A 23628-nucleotide genomic window follows, 5' to 3' on the forward strand; every position below is an offset into this window, starting at 1 on the left:
CATCACTTTCCAATAAAGATACATGATAAATTTCAAGAACTAGAGTCGTGTAGAATCAGGTGCACCAATCTTTGTATGGCTTGGTGTTGAGAATTTCTTAGAACAGGAAATCAATATTGCTGGATTTTTCAAAGATCATGCTCCTCATTTCAATGATCTTCTTCTATATGTTGAGCATAGGTATTATGAAAAATCATTTTCATTTGGATCATATAAAGAAGCTTTGAGAAATGCAAGTACCATGGAGTATTTGAACTCAGCATAGGCATTAGCAGACTATGCTATTGTTCGTCTACACATCAAGAAAACTTTGAATGCTCATAATTCTCCTAAACTTGATTATAGAGGCTCTTATGGTGGGGTGATTGTAGCAAGATTTTGTCGAAAGTATCCTCGTATTGCTCATGGTGCTTTAGCTTCATTAGCTCCAATTCTTTGTTTTGATGGTGTAGTCCCACAACATGGATATTACTATGTTATAACCTGATATTTTAGAGAAATGAGTGAGAGCTATTACCATACTATCCAAAAATATTGGTAAGAGAAAAGAAGAGAAAATTTGATGTTCTAAAGGACTATCAGTGCAACATCATTAGTTGAGAGGATATGTGGTGTCATTGATGCAGTAGCTAATAAAACAGATATTATTGGTCAGATATTTGAAGTTAATGTAGCTTATAGCCACTTTAAAAATTCTTTATGTTATTATATAAATAGATCTGATGATCCAGATGAACAACCTCTATATTACTAGGCATGTGACTAACAAGCATGCAGCGAGATGGTTAATTCAATTGGTGTTGATGAAAATGTATAACTAGTGTAGATTCTCGTGCAATCCTCGTGTCTTGCACAAAAATTTTCTACTTAGTTTATATTGAAGTTCTTGAATTTATATAGTAGTAATTCATTTAATCAGTATATGTTATATTATTCAATTCAATATATATTAAATTTTTATGGTGATAAATCAAAATTGTAGCATGTGAGTATCACAATTTGTCCATATTTTTTCACATGTTCAATTGTCTTAAAGAGCTCATCCAAACATCATTTTGAAGATGTATAATTTTCTGATAATATGAGTAGCGGAATTTGTGATTACTCAATTGCCGCAAAAAATGCTGATAACTATTCATTGCCTTCTCTAAGTTTGTAAATTATAATCAATATATGTTTTAACTCCTTTTCTTTCCAATACTTTATGCAAATGACTAAGAAAACTGCATTGTGTGCTTGAACATCTAAAACGATTAAAGACATCATATTTGATCTAGAGAGCATGGGAGGTATAAAAAGAAATCAAAGGATGAGTGATTTGATATGAATCACCTTGGTAATTATCAGAACTAACTACTGAACAATTTGGGATTGCAATTCGTCATACTCTAGAACATTCACCTGGGTAACTAAGTAATATATGTAATAAGTGTATAACTCGTTTGGATTCCCATGAATTATGTTTAGTATCGCTATATTAGTTGAGTAATATTATATATAAATTGTATAAATAGTTTAGATTCTCATTCAAAATTCGTGTGATACCGCAAGAAAAATTTCTATTTAGAATTTCCTAAGATATATTAATACACCCAAAGATTAGACCACTTCAATTATAACCCTGAAAGACACATCACTTTCCAATAAAGATACGTGACAAATTTCAAGAACTGGAGTCGTGCAGAATCAGTTGCACCAATCTTTGCATGGCTTGGTGCTGAGAATTCCTTAGAATTGGGAATCAATACTGTTGAATTTCTCAAACATAACGCTATATATTAAGAAATGCAAGTACCATGGAGTATTTGAACTCAACACATGCATTAGCAGACTATGCTGTTGTTCGTCTACACATCAAAAAAAAGTTTAAATGCTTATAATTCTCCTAAACTTGATTATGGAGGCTCTTATGATGGGATTCTTGTAGCAAGATTTTGTCAAAAGTATTCTCATATTGCTCATGGTGCTTTGGCTTCATTAGCTCCAATTCTTTATTTTGATGGTGCAGTCCCACAACATGGATATTACTATGTTGTAACCTAAGATTTTAGAGAAACAAGTGAGAGCTGCTACCATACTATATACAAAAATCTTAGTATAAATTTGACGAAATAGCCAAGAAGCCTCACGACCTCTCAATTTTCAGCAAGAGATTTAAGATTTGGGAAAAAAAATGAGAAAGGTTGATGTTCTGAAGGACTATTTGTATCATGTGTATTGCACTATCGCTCAATACAACACCATTAGTTGAGAGGATATGTGGGGTCATTAATAGAGCAGCTAATAAAATAGATATCATTGGTCAGATATTTGAAGTTATTGTAGCTTATAGTCACTTTAAAAATTCTCCATTCTACGATAAAAATAGATTTGATGATCCAAATGATCCGCCTCCAATTGGTGTTGATGAGATTGTATAACTAATTTAGATTCTCGTGTGATGTACATGCAATCCTCGTGTCATGCACATAAATTTTCTATTCAATTTATATTTTTATTTAAAGTTCTTGAATTTATATCGTATTAATTCGTTTAATGAGTTTATTTTATATTATTCAATTCAATATATATTAAATTTTTATGGCGTATATATGATAGATCAAAATTGTAGCATGTGAGTATCACAATTTGTCCATATTTTTTCATGTGTTCAATTATCTTAAAGAGCTCATCTAAACATCATTTTGATGATGTGTAATCTTCTGATAATATGAATAGTGAAATTTGTGATTGTTTAATTGCAGTAAAAAATGCTGATAATTATACATTGCCTTCTCTAAGTTTGTAATCAACATATGTTTTAACTCTTTAAAACTATTAAAGACATCATATTTAATCTAGGGAGCATGGGAGGTATCAAGAGGAATCGAAGGATGAGTGATTTGATATGAGTCGACTTTGTAATTATGAGAACCAACTATTGAACAACTTGGGCTTGCCATTCTGTATAATCTAGAACATTCATTTGGATAACTATATATATATATATATATATATATATATATATATATATATATATATATAGATAGTATGTGTTTAACTCGTTTAGATTTCCATGAATTATTTTTTTAAATTGTATAACTAGTTTAGATTCTCATTCAAAATTCGTGCAATACCAAAAAAAAAAATTATTTAGAATTTTTTTAAGATATATTATTACACCCAAAGATTAGATCACTTTAATTATAACTATGAAAGATATATCACTTTTTAATAAAGATATGTGACAAATTTCAAGAGCTGGAGTTGTGCCAAATCAGTTGCACCATTCTTTGGATGGCTTGGTGCTGAGAATTCCTTAGAACTAGGAATCAATATTGCTAGATAAAGTTGAATGCCTAAAAGCAAAAGATGTCAAAATAGGAAGGAGAAACTAATCCTATCCATGAACATTAAAGACCACAAATGCATTTGCATTATAGAATGATATGAATGAACTTTTATAAATGGAACTAAAGTCTCATGAGCATTCTGTACACACAATTTCGACTTCCAAGCCGAAATCCTAAAACCACTAGAAGTGGATAATGTTGTTCAAGTTGATAGTAAACTTGAACTCCAACAATCTCAGAAATGTGTATACAACTTATCATACTACTTGTTCAATTTTTATCAAATTAATAAATATCAACTTAATTTTATCAATTTTTCATCTTGTACAATTTTATCAAGTTGTATAACAAGTTGATAAATATCAACTTAACTGTATCATCATATGCACCTTATTTTCGATACATGATTAGCTAATGATCGAATTTTTTACTAAGTCAAAAATTTTAACTAAGCTTGTTATTCAATTTTGACCAAATAAAAAATTATAACTTGACTAGTTTAATTATCCAAATTACCATTTTATTAACTTATTTCTTCTAAACTTATCAATTTTCATATTTGGCAATCATGATTATCTAAGTTAAAGCTTCCATATGTCAGCACTTGTTACTGCTTTAGTCACTAGTCACAAATTTTTACTTTAAAATCAAATGAATAATTTTGCTTATTTTCACACACTATTAAAAAAATTAAAAAAATACTTTTAGCAGTCATTCGTTTTACCTTTAACGACAATAAAAATAGTCACTAATATATTTACTAGTAGTTAGACATTAATCGTCTTATACTTTGTTACTAAAAAGTTTTAGCCACAATTATATAATTAACGGTAAAGACATTTTTAATGGTCGCAAAAATTATATAATTATCATTATAACATATAGTAATAAGCAAAAATTATATAATTATCATTATAACATACAGTAATAATGATAAATATATAATTATCGTAAAAATATAAGTTAAATAAGAAATATAATGGCCGTTATGTTATTGCCCTTAAAAATTTATCGCTATATATATATATATATATATATATATATATATATATATATATATATATATATATATATATATATATATATATATATATATATATATATATATATAGTGGCAAAGAGCATGTAAACTTGAGATATGATGTAAATTTTAGGAATTATTTTAGATTTTTACTCCTAAAAATTAGGTAGATATTAGTTACTTAATTGATTGCTGATCAGCTGCATACATCTCCATTGTATTTTACTTGTCATTTTGGTAACCTATTTTTAGTCCTCGAAATATTTTAGCCATATTCTGAAACTGCTATGAACTTGAAAATTGAAATTGGCATTTTTGGAGTGTTGTATGAAGGATCTTTCTTTCGTTTTGTCAAGCTCCCGCATTATTATATTCCAATTTGATTATAATAAAATCACCCTTTAGTTAAACAAGAAACAATTTGACTACTTGTCAATTGCCATCTTCTGTCTTTGTTTCGTTTGATTATTACTGGTATCATAGTATAGATTGAAGGGGACAAAAAAGAAAGATAAACAAGGCTAAGGAGTCAATATGGTTAGTTAGGCGAATTTTAATTAATAATGATTGTAATGTTACTATAATTGTTTCATAAGGTAATGAAAAGTTAAAAAAAAAGCTATACTAATTCTTAAGGCAACACAAATGCATGGAGAATTTGAGATTTTTTTTTCTGATATGATAATTATGACGTGTAATACAGGTAAATGATGATTTCGGTGTGTAATTTATAAACAGAAATATTTGGTAATAAAAAATAGTTAGAACTTGTCTTCATTAACCAAAAATAGTAGTTAGAACTCCAACGATCTAAGAAATGTGCATACATACTAGTATACTACAACTAGCAAGAAAACAGAACTCAGCAATTAAACAACAAAAAACAAAAACAAACAAAAACAGAGAGGTGAGCATGGGAAATGTTTCTTGTGTGTGCGTGCATGCATCAATGACGCTTTCTCGTATTCCCTACACTCCTAGCATCTCTCATTGATCTCTTCTCTTCATTGCCTCCTTGGGAAAACACAAAGTGTTCCAATTTATGAGATGTGCCTTTCTCCTATTTTGATTGTCGCTCTAGATAAAGCGTCGCTGCTCTTTCTCCACCTGATTGCAGATAGGCTTTTGGGTCTTGCTATGTTGCATAAAAAAAAAAAGGCTATAGGTGTGATGGTTGATTGAGCTAGAACAACTCTCGTCGCCATCGATAAGCTATCTCGTTTCTATCCCTGCAAACGACCCTTCACCTTATCAATAATATGATTGTAGCTTCGTTTAGTGTCTCTTCCTTCTAAGATGTAGGCCCCCAAGTATCTATCAACTTCCCTCGTCTCCTTGAAACCTGCAAGATCAACAATCTCCTATCTCTTAACCGGGTTAACCTTTTTGGAGAATAAAACTTGTATTTTTTGGCCATTCACTATCTGTCCCGATATTTCACAAAAATGAACCAAACAGGATTTAATAACCTCCATTTGGTTACAAGAAGCTTCCCCGAAGAGCATCAAGTCATCTGCAAACATCAAATGCGAGATGGCCATACCATGATTACCAATTTTGAAAGGCTTCCATTCACCCTCGACAACCTTATCTTCAATCAAATTTGATCACCTGTCCATGCAAATAACAAAAATATAGGGAGACAAAGGATCCCCTTGTCTAATACTACAAGACGGTGTAAACTTTTCCGAAGGCTTCCCATTCCATAAAACCTAAAAGCTTGTTGTCCGAATGTATTGCATAATAATGTGAATTATTTCTGGAGCAGGCTGAATTCCATAAGACATTTTTCAACAAAATTCCAATTAAGATGGTTATAAGCCTTCTTCAGGTCTATCTTTATAGTCATGGACCCTTTTCTCGCATTGGATCTTCTCATACTATGAATAATCTTTTGAACAATTACTATATTATCTTGTATTCTTCTACCTGGAATAAAGCTCGATTGAGCAGGAGAAATTATTTTATCTAGGACAGACTTAAGCCTATTGCCAATTACCTTTGTAATCATTTTGTAAGAAACGTTATATAAGGAAATAGGCCTGAACTGAGTAAGAATTCTGGTTGATCAATCTTGGGGGATCAAAGTAAGGAAAGTGACATTAACCTCCTTAATATTTCTAGGGTTGGACCAGAAGTTCATGACAAAACTCTTCAAACTGCTACCTACTAGTTCCCAATTATCTTTATAAAAACTTGCTGGAAACTCATTGTGCTGCATCCACATGTATTCAAACCGAAATAGCTAGTTTTTAAGAACATGACTGGTACCTAACACTTAATCAGAATGGGATGGTGATCGGATTTTATTCACAACAGAGTCTCTACAAACGCCTCATGAAAACAAATCTCTCTCTCTCTCTCTCTCTCTCTCTCTCTCTCTCTCTCTCTAGCATGTACGTTGAAAACCTAAATCCATGAACCCGCAAGAGTCCATCCAATCCCTAAAATGCCTTATTTGAGCTAAGTTAGGAGGTGCTCCTCCTTTCTTTTCGCTTATGTCATTGATATCATTGAAGTCCCCACAGAGCATCCAAGGACAGTTCATTTATCGTAGGGACTAGATTAGCAATATACATTCTCAACTCCCTTTTCCTTTCTTCCTTTGGATTAGCATAGACAATAGTAAGGAACCATTCCCTCAGATTGTCTGAAATCAAGATGTGCAAAGGTTGTTCATTTCTACTTGTCTCTTGAATTGAAAGATTGGGATTATTTCACATGAGCCATATTCCTCCTGAGAACTCCTGAGCATCAATCACCAAACTAAAGTTAAAACCTGTTTTTTTAATGGCCAATTTTATGGAGCCTTTTGTTTGGTGTCTAACTTTTGTCTAAATTATCTTTTATAATAATTTTAAAATATTAAAAAAATTTAAATTTTGCACTTTTAAATTTTTAATTAATTATTTAATCTATTTTAACAATTAGACAATATCTTTCTTTTTTTTTGGTTTACAAGGGGGCTTAGAGCCCAAGAAAACAAAAAACTAAAATTTCAAACTAGAGACCATACGGGGTAATAAAACCCCTCTGCTATCATCATCAATAATATGCCTTAACTCAGGTGGGGGAAGGTCAATGAAGTGAAATCTCGAAAATGCTTCTAGACTGTTCTTAGCAAGCCAATTTGCACTTCTATTGGCTTCTCTATAGACATGTTTTATATTCAACTGCCAATCTCTCTTCACAATCTGACTGATGCTTCTGATCAGAGCCTCCGGATGATTCTGGGTTTCCTCCGTCTTCTGCAGAGTTTGCAGCACTGCTTTAGAATCTGTCTCCAGAATAGCTTTTTTAAATCCTAGGTCCCACGCCATTTTAAGTCCCTGGAGCACGCCCCAAAGTTCTGGTTTAAATGTTGAACATGTTCCAATGTTCATCATGTATCCTGCTAGCCATCTTCCTTGATGATTTCGAATAATCCCTCCACAGCCGGGCCTTCTAGTGGTTACGCAGGCAGCGCCATCCACATTAATCTTTATCTAGGGTTCAGAGGGAGGAGACCAGCCTATTAGAATCTCCCTTTTTTTTACGTTTTGGATGAGATTTTCTTTTTTGAATGCTTTATCCAACCTTTGGATGTAATCCATGATGATGCATTCTGCTTTGGGTGGCCTTTTAAAAGGGGGGGGGGGCAAAGATTTCTTTATTTCTCCAGAACCATAGCCACCAGCAAGTAACCATAAAGATGGTTTTCCATTGGGTTTTGGAATTTAAACCTGCTTCCACAGTTAGATTCCAGCGGATCCAGGTCTCGAAGGGAGCTCTGAAGAACTCTAGTATGTGCACCGGATTTATGAGTTGTGACCATATCCTGGATGCAGCTGGACAATCCCTGAGGGTATGAAGAATAGTTTCGATGGTTTGAGTGCACATATGACAGTTTGGGTTGGCTCCAAACATTCGATTTCTTCGATCTGATGTCATGAGTCTTTTGTGAACAACTAACCACATGAAGATCTTAATCTTTTGTGTTCCTTTCCATTTCCAAATGATTTTCCAGGTTTGATCGCTAATCTGGTCTGGATTTGCCAACAGCTTGTATGCACTGGAAATGGAGAAATTACCATCATGCGTCAGTCCCCAAAGGAGACGATCTTCATCAAGCTCCTCATTAGGGGGGTGAATGGCTGTTATCTTCCTGATTTTGTCTTCTTCCAAGTAGTTTTGGAGCATGTTCAGGTTCCAGCTCCCTTCCCCAAGAGTGAGGTCAGCAACTTTCCACTCTAAAATGCCTGGGTTCATGTTCTGCGTCACAGTAGTAAAAAGAGGGGGTTATCTTTTAGACATCATAGCAAATATTTTTTTTAATAGCATTGTGTGTAACTGTACCACTGCACCTCGTCTCCTGTATTACAATTAAGTCCGGTTTGTACATTTTTTTTTGTTTACCCAAACGGTATCCTCCAACCCGACAGGTTAAGGACTAATTCGTCGCGGATCTGAGCTTCATTTAAGGGTCTGCCGCTGGCTAATGGGTTGCTGCATGCACAAGGTGGGGTTCGAACTCCCGACACTTGCTTAAGCGGACGAGTGAGCTGACCATTCGACCAACCCAAGTTGGTTTTCAGATACATAATCCTTCAAAACTAGTAAAATTTGGGCTGGCAGCCCCTCTAGAATTGCACAAGAAAATAATAATCACTATAAAAAGAAAAGAAGGAAGCTTAAGGCTTCAGTGTTCAAAGATGTACTATGAGAACCATATGGGCCCATTTAGGCCCAGTTCATATCTTCCCCTACGAGAGCATCTCTGTTACCCTATTCCAGTACAACCAAAGTGCTTTCTACCATAAATTCATCTAAGTCTGATCTAGAGAAGCATGGAACATTTGGGTCCAAAGGTTTTGGGTAAAGGTTTGGGTCCATAGGGGTCTCCTCTATCACTGTTTCATTTGAAAGAGTGGGTTGGGTTTGAAAAGGATTGGGTATGTTTGAGGAAGGTATGGGGGAAAAGTGGGCCAATATTTCTTTTGGTTGATTGGCCTGAGAGACTGAAACAGGCTCAGAGTTGCTACCCTCATGATGGTTACTCATTTTTCTCTTTGGTGTCAGGGTTAGATTACCTTGGCCCAAAGGGATTGGCTCCACAACTGTGCCCGCCGTGGACGCTTTAGTTTTCCTCATTTGACTCCCATTAAGAAACTCTTTTGGTGTGCCGTTTTGGATCACGTTGCATGGGGGCACTTACTGATAAGGGCCATTCTCATTGTCGTCTCTGGCATGCTCATAATTCTTACCTTGTGCCAGAACCTTGTATATCATCGTATTCGCCACTATCTCCACTCTCCTTGACAGTATATTTTCTTGTCTTCTTTTGCTTTTGTACTATTATCCGTGCACCAAAATTAAGGTTCTCGTTAATGACATTTTTGCCCTTATCAACATCCTTCCTCCCTGATTCCTCCTGTCTCGCCTGAGCACCTGCCTGCGCATTCTCCTTCTCTGTTTGGGCTGATGTCGTTGGTTCCGTGCTTGCATACAGCCTTCATTAACATGTCCAAATTTACCGCACTTGAAGCAAACCATATGTAAACACTGATATTCAATGAAATAGTTTTGGCCACCAAATACTTGGCATCTAAAGGCTTGTTCAGATCAATCTCCACACATAGTCTTCCGAATTTTCCTCTTGACTGATTGGTAGTGTTCATATCAACCTTGAGGGTTTTGTTTATTGAAAAGGAAAAATAGAAACTATAATAATTTATTGAAGTTTGTCCACTTACTTACAAGTCCCAAACATAAAAAATATCTTTTGAGCAACGTAATTACAAGTTTACACTGCATTAAACTCATGCAAATTATTGCACTCCACACCAGTCTAATCGACGTCAAAACCGAAATGGTGTAAAATTATTGTGTCATTGGGTCATTGGTTCAATTTCAATCAGTGAGTCACTGGTAGAACCGATTAACCCAATATAATTAAATAATTATATAAAATTTAATTATTTTTTATTATAAATACTTTTATTTTGTTGTTATAAAAATAATTATCATTTTTAAATTTTAATATTTTATTAATTAGTTTATATTTTTAGATGAGTGCTAGGAGGCCAACAGAATTTGTGATGTTTAGTAATTAATTAGCCATCATTAATATTTTCAATGGTGTGAGATGACATCTAATGGTGTAAGATTAATTTTTTTTTTATGGTTAAATGTTGGTCAAATTTCAACAAAAGCGCTGGTCCCCTAGATTTTCTCTTTATTGTATTATTATATTATTATAGGTGAAAACTCACATGCAGTTGTTTTCATGTAAAGTTGATATTTAAGAACCATTAGATTATTTGACAAGTTTGAATAAATATCATCTAAAATTTTTCAACTATTAACTTCATATGAAGATAACTGCATATGAGTCTTTACCTATTATTATATACTACAAGTATTTATTGAAAAAATAATATTAATAGATATTATATAATCATAAAAAAAATAAATTGTGATTAATAAAATTTTTTTGTTTATCTTTTTAATTTGTATATATTTAATAAAATTTATAATTAAATAAAATATAATTAATTTTAAAATGAGTGACTTTAAAATTAAAATAAATTGAATATAAATAAAATAAAAGATTGTTGTATATATTATAATTTGTTTGTATAATAGTAAGAAGCATCCTAGTATAGTGGTATGGTCATCTTTCTTATATCACAATGACAGCGCTGGAGCATACGAAGTACGGTAGATTTACAGAGAGTTGAAACGTCGTAAATTTGTCTTCAATCGAAACGGTTCGATCTGGTCCAATTCTCACCAAGTTGACCGAAACACTAAATTACTAACCATCCGTCAAAGCAGAACCCATTGTATCACCACCTATCCTCTTTTTATAAATTAGTCAACTCTTAATCACTCTTAGCCACCATAGAACTTTCCTTTTATTAATCGACGCAGCGAAGGGATTAAAGTCTGGCGTCCATCGGCGGATAGTAAGGTAATGATCGAAAAGCATCCATGGTCCTCCTTCTAGAACATACCAGTAGGCAGTAGTCATATTCATTGAATAGCCTGACCGCAAAGAAGTTATTCCCTAGATCAATCAAGTCTAGTCCTCCAGATTTCGCCCACATTGTGTCGAGCATTCTCTTAAGTACCCCGTAAGAAACACTACTCCTTCCCAACAGCTTGATAATCAAGGTATTTTTCCACGACCTTTCTAGTCTTCTCTTCTTAGCTTTATTTACTTGGATGTTGAAAATGCCATTCTGTAAACGGTTCACAGTGATGGAAGGAATTACTCTCTCCTCCTTTCGTACCCTCCTGTAAGCTTCCCTTTATGCTTGGCTCCAGTCCAACATTTCTTTCATCAACTCCGATTCCTCTTCATCGTAAGACTCCCCTTCGTTGGTCATTTCCTCATCCGAGTCTTCAGAGTCCTCATTGTTCTCTGTGCTACCATGAATTACTAGGTCAGCATATGTTCCTTCTTCCTTTGGCTCCCACAAAAGTGGTATTCTCGTACATCCAATCCTCCTCTCTGGGGATCCTGGAAGTCTCTCCATATAAATGCCCCCATCATTTCAAAGCTTTTTCTTGCTCCTCTGCAGCTGGTCAACCTCCTCCACGGTCGTATCTCCTCCAATAAAATCATCCTTTAGTTAAACAAGATACAATTTGACTACTTGTCAATTACCATCTTCTCTCTTAGTTTCTTTTGATTATTATTGGTATCATAGTATAGATTGAAGGGGAAAAAAAAAAGATAAATAAAGCTAATGAGTCAATATGGTTAGTTCGGCGAATCTATTCTTAATATATAAAAGTAGGTACATAGGTTTACCCACATTGCTTCTAAATTATTTCTCTTCTTCTACGAATGCCATGTCAGCAACATTGCTTACTTGGCAAAATGTTAGAATCAACTCATCAAATCTTGCCAAATCAACTTTTATTTTCAAAAAAAAAAAAATACAAAACAAAACTAAAAAACATAATAAAAACCAATAACTTAACTTTTTCTAAATCAATCCTTATTTCTAAAACAACAAAAACACAAATTAACATTTATTCAAAAAAAACCCCTTACCTTTCTCATACTTCTAGAAACCCTCTTCCTCTTCGCACCTCTCCATACCATCCCATGAGCCATTGTTTTTTCTTACCTACATCATCTTCCGGTCCTATGAGCCATTGTTTTTCCTTCGAAACAAATTGTCCATCGTGATATCCATCTTCGATGGAGCCGCATTGCATAAATTGCAGAAACCAGGCCAAACTCCATTCCTCATGTTGCGGTTTCCCTACCGGAACTCGATTCTGGATCTCAGGCCAACGTCACCATTCTTTCCAGGTATTTTCCTAAGGATTTTCAAATTTGTCGTTTACTCTTCTCATTTTATTGTTATAAATAATATTTTAATTGTGAAATCATTGCAAGTAGCACAGGTTTATGTATTCCTCTTTTTTTAACGGGTTCTGTCCAACCGTCACAACCAAAATTAATGTATATTTAAAATTATTCCACAATTTACATTTATGTATTCCTCTTTTTCAAATTGTTATTCTACATGTGCAATATTGCTTCTACAATTTACTTGGAATGGATTATCATTCTTTGACCATGTCTTATTCTCTTTATTGTAGAAGAATTTGCAGTGGTAATGACAGACTGGAAGAGTTAATACCCAAAATTGCTAGATTAAAGAGGCGGAGAACAATCCTTTCAAAAAAAAAGAAGACAAGAAGATATGTGCCTCCAACATATGATTCTGCAGCTTGGTTTGTTTAACATAATTTTTATTGCACCTTCCTTATTTTATTGTAAATTGATTCATAAGGTGATTTTGATGCCTACTTTAAAAATATAGAAATACAATTATTTGAAACACTTAGATCTATCCAATTTAGACAAGCAAGAATGAGGAGAAAGCAATATCTCCGGTCGAAGAGGAGTGCCAATTTAGCTTCCAGTTCAGATTAGTATAAAAGAGTCTTATAATATATTCTGATATGTTTTTTGTATTAATTTTTGGTACGAATAGAAAAAAATTCTTTTGTAATTGTTTACGAATCATTACGTAGGATTTAAATAAAATATTTTGTATTATATTTAAAATCATAAAAATCGGTGAAAAAATGATAATTTTTGGGTCAAAAAATCACATGAATAGTAATTTTGAAATCCGTAAAAAAATATGGATATCTTTCCAATTTTATTGTGTAATAAGATTGTCCAATCCATTAGTTAAATCAAATTGTTGAGAAAGAAATTGAGAAGCCTATTTGTATCTTTAATACTTCATGGGATAATTTTTTTAAAAAAAAAATTACTTCAATAATAATTTTACAACCCGAGTACAAATTATTTTATAACATGTTTTATTCTAATTATTCCTACTCATAGCTAATTAATAGGAAAAAATCCTTATAATTTGTTGTAATTGTTTGCTATGTAGGAAGAAAATGAAATCTTTTGCATCTATCTATCTATCTATTTATCTATTTAAAAGTTGATACCAACTCTCTCCACAATGAGTTTAAGCCATCTTTTCTTTGCTAATGATGCCATATGATTCTAATGACTTTGGCAAAAGATGAAAATCAACCGATCACTATTTAGTAAAATATTTTAAAAAAATTAAAACAAAAAACTCTTATCTATTATTATTCAATTGGCATCAAGTACTAATTAAATACAATAAACATACATTAAAAGTGTCATAATAATAATAGTTATAAAAAATTTCAGTTACAAACATTCAAAATCTATAACTTATACATATTAAGACTCTTACTATTCTTCATTTTTTAATCTCTCATACTAATTGTCAAAAATTCCTTAAATTTAATATAATATCCACAATGAGTTTAAGCCGTCTTTTCTTTGCTAATGATGCAACATTAGCAATTCTAATGACTTGGCAAAAGATGAAAATCAACCAATCACTATTTAGTAAAATATTTTTAAAAAATTTAAACAAAAAACTCTTATCTATTATTATTTAATTGAAACATCAAGTATTAATTAAATGCAATAAACATGCATACATTAAAAGTGTCATAATAATAATTATAAAAAATTTCAGTTACAAATATTCAAATTTTACAACTTATATATATTAACACTCTTACTACTCTTCATTTCTTAATCTCTCATACTAATTGTCAAAAATTTCTTAAATTTAATATGACGTTTTTATATGTTTTTCATTCTCATTCATTTATTTTTTTAATTATTTACAAACAAAAAAACTACAAAATAAAGACAAAGTGTAGCCATTAATATAAATTGAAAAGTGAAAAAAAATGAAAATGCAGTTTTGTATAACTCTAATATAAATAACCTATGTCTTTTTTAAAAATAAATAAATTCAAAATCTATTTATAATATGTTCTTTAAAATATTTTTAATATAACATTTATTAAAATATACTATATAGCATAAATAATCTACCTCTCCACGCATTGCGCGGGTCTCACTCTAGTTTTAATTAATAATGATTGTAATGTTACTATAATTGTTTCATAAGGTAATGAAAAGTTAAAAAAAAAAAGCTATACTAATTCTTAAGGTAACACAAATGCATGGAGAACTTGAGATTTTTTTTTTCTGATATGATAACTATGTACCTGTAATACAGGTAAATGATGATTTCGGTGTGTAATTTACTATCAGAAATATTTGATAGCAAAAAATAGTCAGAGCTTGTCTTCATTAACCAAAAATCGTAGTCAGAACTCCAACAATCTCAGAAATGTGCATACATACTACAACTAGCAAGAAAATAGAACTCAGCAATTAAATAACAAAAAACAAAAACAGAGAGGTGAGCATGGGAAATGTTTCTTGTGTGTGCGTGCATGCATCAATGACGCTTTCTCTTACTCCCTACACTCCTAGCATCTCTCATTGATCTCTTCTCTTCATTGCAGCACTTGACATATTCACGAATAGCCTCAATTGAATCTTTCTTTAAATTTGGGCAATTCCTGAATGAAAAAACCGTGCCTCCAATATAATACTCCTTTTCGTAGGATGCAAGGTGTTGTTGGAGTAGTTCAGGTGTTGGAGTGAACACTCTCTCCAACGATTTGCAGTTATTGGCTGTTAAACAATGGAGGGATGGTGGAATTCGAGGCATTGACCGGAGCACCATGCAACTGGTTAAGTAGAGATTTCTGAGGCGTGGAAGGTGTCTGATAGTTTCTGGAATGCTCTTCACATTAGTTTCCCTGAGTGATAACGACTCTAACAATGATAAGTTGCTGATGTTATCTGGGATTTCATACAACTTATCACACCCATCCAAGTCTAGCTGTGTTATAGAACATAAGGCATCAAATAAGATGTATAGATTTGATGTGTCTAACTTTATGCACCCTCCAAGATAAAGCACTTTAAGAGTGGTGAGATTAGAAAAGCTGTCTGGCAGATGCATCAGATTCACACATCCATCCAAGTTTAAGTACTGAAGCTTGGAGCGGGAAGTATGTGATGATCCTGAGCACGATGATGTTGATGACGCTGATGCTTCACTCAATACTTCCTTTTTCACTTCACACCACCCTAAACCATGTAAACGTAAGAAAGAAAAAAAATCAATGAGCTTATAATGTATTTATTAAAAAGAATTTAGATGTTTCCAATATTAATATATTTAACAAGATAACAAATGACAATTATTAGTAAAATCTTAAGGGAATATATTTAAAGCATTGATGTCACATAAATTACTTATATCTCTAGCATACTTTCTCTCACAGAAAACTTTCTCTGAAATTATGTGAATTTTGAAATTTGTTATTGAAACTCTAATACTATGTTACAAAATTACTTGTTCCGAAAAATTGAGCTGATAGGAGAAGTTATACTAATAGCTATATCTTTAACAATACTATAATCAATATAAAAAATGAAAATAAAAAAAATGGAAAAAAAAACACACAAGAATGAAAAAAATGTTAAAAAGAAAACGCAACAATTATAAGGATGAGGAGGAGAAAGAGGAAAAAATTAGTGCAACATATGAGAAGAAGGGGAAAAAAGCTGAAAAAGGAAACTTGATTGGGAGATATTAAAAAGGGATTTGTTCATTTAACACTAATAATGTTACTTTTATATTAAGGCATCTCACCTGGAAGTTTCTCAAGCCTTCGGCAATTCCATAGGGTCACCGTAACAAGTTTTGGGAGAGAAAAAATTGATGGGTGAACCGAAAGCAAATTTATGCATCCCATGAGTTCTAATTCTTGAAGACTCAAGGCTTTAGATAAATCTGGAATCTCCATCAATTGTTTGGATCCATTAAGAACAATCCTTTTCATATTTGGTATATCCTAAAATGAATAAAAATATATAAAATTAGATGCTTCATGCTAGTAATTGATTCAGAAAATAAATAACTAGATTAAACTCTACAAAATTAAGGATTAGCTAGCAAGAGGATAATAGATTGACTTTCATTCATTTAACTTTCTTCTATAATTTTGCATCGAATATCTTGTATACATCCTAGTCGTCCATCTAATTAATCATTTGCATTATAAATGCATCATCATGCATGTGCAATGGTGGAGTCATCGGATATTCAGATATGCAAATGGAACCTGTTGAAAAAGTGTAGTTGATTTTGGAAAATCATTGGGAGAAATGACATCACTATGTTTATATGTGTGGTTTACTTCAATTATAAATGCAATAATTATTTATTTCGTGTAATATAATTTTTCACTTACCTGTACACCATCCCAGAGCTTTTCAACGCGACTTTCTTTCATACGAAGTTCAACAAGACACTCTGCATTGAATGTTGTTGGCAAGGCTTTCGCAGGGTAATTGTCCCAATGAAAGAGTCGTAGTTTCTGTGGCAGTATTTCAAGACCTTCTGGAAGATGCACTTGGCACGTGTTATTATCCGAACAATAATAATAATAATAGTAATAATCACTGCTATTATTATTATTATTATTGTAATAAAACCTCAGAAGTTTTAGATTTTCCATTCTAGCAAACAAATGAGGACTTAGGCTTATGTCAGCACTAACAGTTGACATGTTCCAGGTTAAGCTTTCAATATAGTCCGTGCCCTGTCCAAAACAACTAAATCTACTTAATTATATGTTTCATGGAATGATAACCATAGAATATTCTTCAATTATTTTATCTACTTTAAATGGAAAAATGTCACAATAAAAGTTTTCATACCTCTCTATGTTTCAATACACGATGAATGTCATGAGGATCCCATAAATGACGTTGTTCTCCAGGCTTATTGATGCTTTGTTGACGCACAATCCATCGGCCCATTTCTCGAATCAAGTCATGCATGGATACACAATGCTCAATACTAATAAGAGCTCTATCTTGCAGAGTTTTTAATGCAATAGATGTTGAGTAACCACAGGCATCTAATAAATTCTCTACAGTATCCTTTCCTTCATCCCCTTTGAAGAAACAAGCAACATATAAAAATATGCTCTTCTCTTGGTGATCCAATCCTTCATAACTTAATCTCAACACATTATGAATCTCTTGAAGGGGCATTTTCTGAAGCTTCCGTAATTGACATCCCCAATCTTCAAAACATTTTCCATAAAGAAAAGAACCCAAAACTTTCAATCCTAATGGGATGCCTTTAGCATATTCAACCATTTTCGACACAAGATTATGCCAGCGCAATTCAAGGCAATGTCCATCAGTTCCATCAAAGGCATGCAAATTTAGAAGCTGTTGGGCATCACTAGATTCCAATGCCTTTACTTTGTATATGTCATCCGCTTCTTTACAAATTGCATGTTTATCCCTAGTTGTAACAATGATTCTACTACCAGGACCCAACCAATTATGTCCTCCAACTAAGTTTATGATTTGATCAGAAGTACTAACATCGTCAAGAACAACAAGAATCTTTCTGCGACGAAGTTTTCTCAAAACATGATTCGGTACTCCGTTGGGAACACCAATGTTTAAATCTTTTTCGTCTGTGAATACAGAAAGAATTTTGTCTCTTAACTGAATTAGTCCCCACTTTTCTGACTCCTTTCTGACATTTGCTAGAAAATGATGACTTTCATATTGAGAACACAATTTTTTAAATAATACATTGGCAATAGTAGTCTTACCAATGCCACCCATGCCCCAAATTCCTATAACACGAATATCTTTTGAGCCATTGGCAAAAACTATTGACTCAAGTTCGTTGACTGGTTTATTAATTCCAACAAGGCCTTGAAAGTCATGAGCTGGGTGCATATCATCTAAAGTTTTCAAAATGTGTTTGACAACTTCTTCAATGAGCCCAGCCTCACTTCTGCCGACAAAGAAAAGAGCATCATTATTATTAATGGAAATTGAAAAATTCCCTTAACTTATAGAAAGACTAATTATCGTTTCACCTATGATTGGACGTTTGTTGTTTAATTTCTATTCAGAGATCCCCGGGAAACAAAAAATAGCTCGTGTATACAAAAGTTTAGAACAAAAATGTCATATATTTAAGAAAAGAAACACTAACCTAAAATTTTTGGAATGGAATCCTGATAAATCTGAGACTCCCTTCAGTGCAGCTCTCCATTTACTGACTTTGTCCTTGAAATCATTTTCATGTTTAACAAATGCTTCTGCATAGGACCTCTTCTGATGTCGCACTTCTGAAGGCTCTACATTGTAGAAAATAGGTATGATGATTTGTCCCTTCTCCTTTTGACATTCAGTTATTTTGACAAGTTCTTCTAAGCACCATTTCGAAGAGGCATAATCTTCCGAGAAAATAATTAGTGCAATTTGTGATTGTTCAATTGCTGCAAAAAGTGCTGGCAATATTTCATTTCCTTCTTTAAGGTTATAATCTACATATACATGAATCTTTTTCTGACGTAATGCTGTAAGCAAATGGCTGAAAAAGCCACAGCGAGTGTCTGAACCTCTAAAACTTATGAAGACCTCATATTTGAATTGAGGAGCAGCGTACAAAGAAAAAGGAGGAGACTGAGAAGTCATCTTATAGAAATGAATATGTCAATGTAGTCAGCAGGAGTCTTCTTTATGATCTACAACAGAGAAGATTTTGACTTAGAGAAAATAATAAGCATTGAAAAAAATATAGAGCAGATAATGATGTGAAGAATCTCATTGATGACTGTTTGAATCTACATCTATATATACAAGTTAATCTTGGTCCTTGTGGTAAATTACAACATATATATACATATATAATTTTTATTGGATCCAAAACTCTTATAAGGTGGAAACTCAGGTAATTTGATAGTTGAGAGTCGTTAAATAATTTGACTGATTTGACTAAATTTTCATCTAATGGCTCTCAGCAATCAACTTCAGGTGAAGTCCACTGCACTGAGTTTTTCACCAAATTATAATAATATTAGTTGTAACATTTATGTCTTTCTTTCTTTCTTTTTTTTTTAATACATTACTCATAAGATAGTCACCTCGTTTGGCAATTGGTTCCTACTCCCTAGAAACTGTGAAAGGATCAGAAACCAATTTATGTTTCAAAGACAAGAGGTCAGTTTTATGATTGTTTACCTTTAGTAAATCCAAAGGCAAGTGTGCAGAAATTGACGCTATTCTCCAAGAGAAGGGAATATACTGGCTCATCAATTGGCAGATTTGGCAATTACCATTGAGAGGCCAGGCTTCAGAGAATTCGCCACATCAAGAGCACAGAGTAGAGCCAATCCGGGGGAGTTGAACCAAGGAAGTACATGGCAGCACTGAATCGAAGGAGAAGGGATGTACTCCAACAAGGGAAAGAAATAGAAATGAAGCGCTGAACATGAGCAGCGTTCATCGAGTCATTAGTAGTGGAGCGGAGAAAGCAAGCGGTCGCTGCTATGAAGAGGGAACAGATTGATGACGTGTCAAACAGCGGATCTCGTCGGTGGAGAGTTCTTTCAGAATCAGCCTCGTCGCCGCCATCCAGAGAAGGGGAGAGAGGGACCGATTCGATGCCAGGAGGGGCTGGGCTCGCCGGAGTGAGCGACGGCACATCACTGTCCGAAGTAGTGTCAAGTGCGTGCGCTGCCCGAGTGCCGATCTTTTCGCGGAGATAGCAGCGGCCGTCCATGACAGGGCTTGTGCCAGAACGAGTCCAGATTGCAGGAGCGAGCAGGCAGCGGGATCGGGTATTGATGGCGGCGACCTGGGCAGAGTGTGAAGCATCAGGTGGCAAATTGGCAATGGATACCTGATTCGTTGGAAGGAGATAATAGGAATCTAGTTGTCTAGCTGCATGATTGCCATGATACGATAGTTGGGTGGGCGGGTTCTGGGTCGGATACAAGCAAACCCCATTACCAAAAAAGAAAGAGATATTATCTAGGTGGTGGAAATTTGTGCAGTCAACTTTACTTGAGTTTTTACCTTTTTAGGTTAATAGTTAAATTCATTTTTAAAGTCGAAAGATTACTCATTTTTTAAATTAGTCGTCAAATAATAAAACATAAATCAAATTGGTCATTTAGTCCGTTAGATGATAACATGGAAGATTAATGGCACATGTCACAAGATGATTGGATGACGTGTCTCCCCACATGTCATTTGACATGTAAAAAAATTATTTATAATCAAAATATTTTTTATCCTTAAAATTTTAAAAATTAATCAAATTAGTTCTTATATAATTTTTTTATTTTTTTTATAATATGAAATTTAAAATATTTTTTGATACTACTAATTTTAATATTATTTTTTAAATTTTAATAAATAAAATTATCTTTATATAAAATAATTAAATTTTTATAAAGTTATTTTGTCATTTGTATTTTAAAATTTTACATTTTTAAATTGTCATTTTTTATAGTAAATTTTTTTATTTAAATAAGTTTATCAAATTATTGTTGATTATATATTTAAAAATTTAATATTTTAAATTTCACTAAATAATAAGGGTGTGCATGGCCCGACCCGACTCGAAGATCCGGCTCGATCCCGAACACTTTAGAGGCTAATTTGGTGTGGTTTCAGCGGGTCTAGGGCTGGATAAAGGTCTCAAAAATAGATCCGGTTACTATTTCGGGTCGGGTCGGGTCCATAGCTCGGGTCGCCCAAACTCGGTCCGGTGGCCCGTCATCATACACAATTAATATTTTGTGTTATTAGTGATGAATGATGGATATTCTTATGTGAAATTTAAGTATTGTAAATCTTAATATTTTGTGTTATTAGTTATTATAAGACTATAAGTTAATGTTTTATGTTTAAAATGCATAAGACTTACACTAATACATAATACTGTGTCATTTGTATTGATTTAAATATTTGGTGATTTGGGTGTTATTAGACAATATTAGTACTGATTATAGTTATGCTTTAATTTAGAGAAGAGTTGGTTTTTGTTATATTTTTCCAAGTGAATTTTTAACATGTCAAATAATAGTTGGAGTTTTGAAAATTTGGATATTTTCACATGCTAACTTATAAGAAGATATTAAGGTGATGTAATGTTAACGGCTCGGTTTTCACCCGTTTTTATCCGATATAATCATGGCCGAAAGTGTATAGGTTTTATCGGTTTAGGGCCGGGTTTGGGTCTGACAAATAGATCCGGTATATATTTTAGACCGAATCTGGATCACATTAAACCTGGTTTTACCGATCTATGTACACCCCTACTAAATAATATATTAATTATTTTAAAATTTATTTTTTTTATTTTTTAAAATTATAATTTTTATTATTGTTTAATTTATATGATAAAACTCAATAATTGAAAAATTGATTTTTGGGATTACTTTTATTAACTATATAAATTTTTAATATTATCAAAATATCATAATCACCGTACTCTGTCTTTCAATAATCATAGTAGTTCATAGAATTCTACAATTAATTAAACTTAATAAGTAGATAAACTAGACATGAAAAACTCACAAAGATGAGATCATGGTTGGCATTTGATGGAAGTACTCAAACCTGTCCCAACGCTTTAACATCTGCAATTAAAACAAAATAAAATCAATAAAACAGAACAAAAACATGAGCCAAGCTTAAAATAATTAACCAAGTTCTTAGATCTTAAGACAAAGATCATATTCTTGATACAAATGACTATGCTTTCATGCATATGAAAAGTTAGAAGAAGAGCATAGATTCAATATCAAATAAAAAGAAAGTTAAGTAGCACAAACTGTATTTGTTGATCTTTCTTCAACAATGGTTCGCATCATCCCTTCCACGACGCATGATTTGAAGAACTCCTCGAAGGCTTAAAGTCAAATACTAGAAGCCAAGTATAAATATAGAGTGTGAAAAAATCTCAAATAGAACATGTTAGTACAAAATTGAGTAAGACTACATGGGAATCCACTGTGATAGTGTGATGTGATGTAAGGGAAAGTGTATTTGAAGGTATATGTATGAAGTGTTGAAAAATGGAATAAATGGAATTGCAGCAAAACTGAAGGTCTAGTGACAAAAACAGGCTATCTTGATCCACCTCAAGTCATAGCTGCAAATGACCAGAGAATGGAATCAAGAACCAGAAGGGGAAATGGAGGAGAATTCCTCAGTCTCTTTTCTGATTTCTGATTACTGAGTTTCCATTCTCTTTTATACCACTTCTTCATGTGACAAGTGTAACGTTGGGCCAGCATTGGTAGCAGTGCTAGTTCAGTAATTTGCAGGAGACCGTTTTCAACTGGGACCCACTCTGTATGAGGGACAAAATAACACATAACGGTTAACTAACACATGCAGACACACTCACGATAGAGCCCAAAATATGCGGACTTAAGAGGCAAACACGTAATCACTAGTCTCAAACCTCAATCACCTTTTTGTGTTGTTTTCATACCCGAGTATGATTATGTAGGAGGGCTCTTGTGAGGGTTATATATATTATATATATAAATTTCGTTTTTTTTTTTTTTGGGTTAAACTGGCCTAATGGTCAAATAAAGAAAAATTACACAATAAGATACAAAAAAGTTACCCCTATAATCATGTAAAAATAAGATAGTCAAAGTTTAAAAGATGTTTAATTAAAGTTCATTGCTTCTGACTCCTTGCAGATTGTTAGTTGTAAGTTGTTTGCATGTTCGTTATATAGCTTAATTTGCAGAGCACCAAGCCTTTTGTTGTTTTTTTATGATCAGGGCTTTGCCTGTGAATATGTCATAATCAATTACTTAGTCCTCTTGAGGCATTTAGGTGGTAGTTATGAACATTCTGTTATATAATCATGGCATTGGGATGATCGTTATTTGCAGAGAGAGTCACATTTTAGATTCAACTCTACAAACGAAAAGTTCTCAAGAAATGGGAAGCTCAAAAATGCTAGAGGACCAATTGCCAAACTA

General features: G+C 33.0%; 1 protein-coding gene across 3 annotated transcripts; it reads right to left on the reverse strand.

Moving 5' to 3' along the window:
• Positions 1-14972: 14972 nt before the first annotated feature.
• LOC130961646 (disease resistance protein RPV1-like) lies at positions 14973-22827 on the reverse strand. 3 transcript variants are annotated; one of them, XM_057887624.1, is made up of 7 exons: positions 22459-22827; positions 22202-22263; positions 18825-19359; positions 17516-18620; positions 17047-17397; positions 16446-16647; positions 14973-15877 (listed from the first exon to the last, which is right to left on the reverse strand). In XM_057887624.1, exons 3-7 carry the CDS (start codon positions 19307-19309, stop codon positions 15177-15179), a joined length of 2844 nt encoding a protein of 947 aa, XP_057743607.1. In that variant the 5' UTR covers positions 19310-19359; positions 22202-22263; positions 22459-22827; the 3' UTR covers positions 14973-15176. The 3 variants fall into 3 exon arrangements, with proteins under 3 accessions (XP_057743607.1, XP_057743608.1, XP_057743606.1); XM_057887625.1 differs by lacking the exons at positions 22202-22263; positions 22459-22827 and adding an exon at positions 19856-20486 and having other exon boundaries at positions 18825-19110; positions 19234-19359; XM_057887623.1 differs by lacking the exons at positions 22202-22263; positions 22459-22827 and adding an exon at positions 19856-20487.
• Between the last annotated feature and the right edge of the window lie 801 nt (positions 22828-23628).

The sequence above is a fragment of the Arachis stenosperma genome, chromosome 2, assembly GCF_014773155.1.
Source record: "Arachis stenosperma cultivar V10309 chromosome 2, arast.V10309.gnm1.PFL2, whole genome shotgun sequence".
NCBI lineage: Eukaryota > Viridiplantae > Streptophyta > Magnoliopsida > Fabales > Fabaceae > Arachis > Arachis stenosperma.